Source organism: Borostomias antarcticus, assembly GCF_949987555.1.
Source record: "Borostomias antarcticus genome assembly, chromosome: 26".
NCBI classification, from domain to species: Eukaryota; Metazoa; Chordata; class Actinopteri; order Stomiiformes; family Stomiidae; genus Borostomias; species Borostomias antarcticus.
Window position 1 is genome coordinate 1,242,376 of NC_140259.1, and position 3,863 is coordinate 1,246,238.

Here is a 3,863-nt window from a genome sequence, read left to right on the forward strand (position 1 = left end):
AATTAATGCTATATGGGGATATAGCAGCAAGCATTATGATACAAACCAATATAAGACTGAACAGTTTAGAACATTTTATTACACAAAGTACATTACAAATTAAAAGTATACATATTTACAAGGATGAGGTTTACGGTCTGTCACATTACGCATAGCCAGAAAAGCAAAAAAAAGCATGTACAAGCTCTGGCTAGCAACCCATTATCTGACAATTGCAAAAGTTCTAAAAACAAAAATGAAACAGTGCGCATTCTGTGGCAGGCAGACCGGGAACAGACCGTTGTATCCCACAAAAAAAAGGTTAAAATGTACAAAAACTATTTAAAAAAAAGGCATCCATCCTGGCAGGCTGGAAAGGCAGGTTTAGGGAGACGGGCTGGGGGTCACCCACATCTGAATCGAGGGTCTGGGCAGAAGAGGTCATCCTCATCTGAATACTCCACTGTGGTCAGGGCTGGAGCTGCGGTCAGGGGCTGGGCTGGGGAGGTCAGCTGGGCTGGAGCAGATGCCTAAGGACATAATGAAATGGCTGTAAAAGCAAGTCGCATACGTTCATTGGAAGCGTGCCATGTCACTGGATACGAGAAAATTAACTGCCTGACATCACATACCTTTTTGCATCGAGCAGGGGCATGTTTCAGCATCTCCTGCAGCTGGGCAGACACCTCCGTCACAGTGGGGCTTGGCTTACAGGCCATAACTGCACCTTTTAACCAAAAAGGGAATGGTTTCAATGCACATGGCATGAAGCAAAGACAATGTATTATTTTGCGAAAATATGAACAATCCCTTACGTAATATGACATTGTAGAGGGTCATATTCTTCAGAGGCTTCTTCCCCCTCTTCCCATGGACGCTGTAGACACACCACACTCTGTATGGCAATGGCTGACAGCACCCGCCGGACCACATCTGGCAGATCTTTGCCGCCAATGGAACTCAGATATCGTGTCTGCAAAACATAAAGACAATCATTTACTTTTACATTTCCTTAACACTTCTCTGCAAAAATAAGGAACAAAGTTCTGCCTTGAAGTTACTCACCATCTTCCTTTGATGATCCTTGTCCTTCAGCTGCTCCTCCAAGACCAGCAGCTCCTCCTCCGTTTTAGCAGGGTGCAGGTCATCCAGTACTGCTCCCCGATAGCTGTCTGCAGACTCGCCGGACAGTCTCTGCTCCAGTCTCTGCTCCAGCCTCATCATTGTCTGTGCCATCTCCCTCAGACTCTGCATGACGCTGGAGAACTGCTGACACATCATCCTCTGGAAGTCTGGATATTAAACACAGATGTGGCTATAAGTAATTGTACGGTCCCATAATGGATATTCAGCTCAAAGTATATCCCTACATGCAGCATGAAGTAGTTCACAAAATTCAGCATACCAGCATCTGCAGAGCTTGATGGCAACCCTGCTGGAGCTGTTGGTCTCACAGGCGATGGCATCAGAGAACTACCTGAAAACCAGAGGATAAAGGGATGAGCAGGAAACTATGGTGCTGGCGGCGTAGTGATTCTGGCATAAGGGGAAGAATCAACTCGACATGTCAGACCCTGACCTGGTCTGGCCGGGGTGCTAATCGCTGATGCATGCTGCTCGTGCCTGGACGTCTGAAGGGCTGAAGGGCCTGGGCTCACAGCGCCTTGGCTCAAAGGACCCGGGCGATGAACATCTACTGCCGAGTAGTGAGATGTTGAGATGAGCGAATTAGTGAACTGAGTACATGAGTCTTCAGACAGTCCTGAGTTAACTGTAAGTGTGCAAATATGCATAGACATTTCACCAACACAAACATGCATGGATACCTGCATTGATAACTGGCAGAGCAGGCCTTCCGGCTCTGGCACCTGGCATAGCTGGTCTGGTCTGAGTTCTGCCGACCGGCTGCCTGGGCACTGGAACATATAGTAGAGGTAAATTAGCTCAGATTAGTCAACTCAAGTAGTACTCTTTTGGGACTGTTGAATGCACTTTATTATATTACCTTCGTCACTGGAGTCATAGCGTGTGTTGCGCTGTCTCTTCCTTGTGTCTTGGGAGTTAATCCATTGATGACTGCTGCTCAAACACCTTCGCCAAGGCACTGGCTACTTCATAATGCTCTGTGTGTTCCTCAGCAGAGACAGAGGTTGTCATGGCTCCTCTTGATGTGCTTGTGGAGGTAGATCTGGGAGGTATAGGAGAATGGGCACTCAGAGCAGGAGAACACCCAAGTCTTGCACAGCAATGAGAGAGACCATTAAAAAGGATTATCTCACCTGTAGTACAAGTTCAAATATAGAGTGATTATACGTCATTGTAAATGAGAGCTTACTCTCAATTGATTCACGAGGTTAAATAAAGATTGAATGAATATGTAGCTAGTGGGGGGTTACAACCACACAACTGTGGAGAGAGAATGAGACACTTGGTTCCCTCCTCTACTGGTGTTCATGGCCATGGCCACACACCTGGAATACTCCAACCCTGATTTAAAGGCATAAAAGTGGGGAACACATTCTTGAGACGGTTCCTAAAACTGGAGGGAAAAAAAACGGGAAAATGATCTTACCTCTCCTCATCACTCACTTCTGCATGGGGCTGAGCTCTACCCTGTCAGCAGTGGCAATACATGGGATAGCGGCTCAGCACACAGGAGAACTGCACAGAGAGGAAGGAGGAGAGAGAAAACCAACAACAAAAAAGGCAAGAAGGGTTAATAACTGAGCGAATCTTGCAAGTTTGCACTACAGGGAAGCAATTGCTCAATTTCCCTGATATTGTGGCGTCACTGGCGTCAGTGATGCGTCTTATGAATCTCACATGTCTACCGCTAACTCAATATCAATATTCCCATTTGTTTATCCCGTCTATGGAAACGTATGTGCATTTGTACTTACGTGTGCCTGCCTATATTGATGATCAGGTGTTTCTCCACCTAAGGGCTGGCCAGACAGAACCATCAGAGACCATTGGGCTGAGCTGAGGAGAGAGCGACATGTTAGAGTGTATGTGTGCATATGTATAAGGTGCTCTTCTGTTAATACTCATGAGGGCATTCAACTGAACAAGACTCACAGAGCCTGTGGTGCTGTCCCAGGACTGCCTGGCCACGCCTGTCCCCGTCTTAGCGCCTCTTCCTGCCCCGCTCACCTGCTTCTTGCTCAGTTCAAACAAGAACTGGGAGGTTGGCAACTGAGAGCATGGGAGTGGAGAGAGGGAGAGAGAGAGAGAAAGTGGGTGGGTGACCCTCTCGTTGGCTGACATGCACACTCCACAGGACCACGTGCCAAAAGCCAAGATGGCTGCTATAACAAATCCTGCTAGCTAGCCTAGCTCCGTTGTTGGGGCTTCTTGTATTCTGTTAACGTTAAAATCGGAAAAATGAATGCCTAAAAACAAACACATACTAACGGTGTCGTGGGTTAATGCGAAATCAATGAGTAAGCTAATTATCACATTTTATTCCAAGCGATGAAACAGTACGAACGTGCAGGAGCTCGCGCGAGCCTGCTATTAGGAAACAATGGCCCACATTGCCCGTAATTAGGAAACAATGGCCCACAACAACACTTCATAAAAGTTATAGTGTACACAACTGAAATATTCTCAAGTTGCCAAGCCAACATTATAATTTAAGCTACAATTACACAAAAGCGAACGTTTTAACAATAATTGCGAGAGTAATTTTACGTAGGCTACTTAGCTAGCCATGTACAGAAAAAGGCTAATCACGTTAGCTGGCTAGCTAGTTAGCTAACATTGGAAAGAGAGCATCTCCATATAGATAATCATTACAATAGGGTAGCTTGCACATAACGTTGGTGTTTTATCTGGGACGATACCAAAATACATAGCTATCTATGTATACATTGAAATTGAGA

General features: G+C 45.9%; 1 protein-coding gene across 1 annotated transcript; it reads right to left on the minus strand.

Moving 5' to 3' along the window:
• Nucleotides 1-628: 628 nt before the first annotated feature.
• Nucleotides 629-1,485, minus strand: LOC311326275 (uncharacterized protein). Its single transcript, XM_084459147.1, has 4 exons — nt 1,385-1,485; nt 1,045-1,271; nt 795-952; nt 629-706 (listed from the first exon to the last, which is right to left on the minus strand). Exons 1-4 carry the CDS (start codon nt 1,443-1,445, stop codon nt 688-690), a joined length of 465 nt encoding a protein of 154 aa, XP_084315273.1. The 5' UTR covers nt 1,446-1,485; the 3' UTR covers nt 629-687.
• Nucleotides 1,486-3,863: the final 2,378 nt, after the last annotated feature.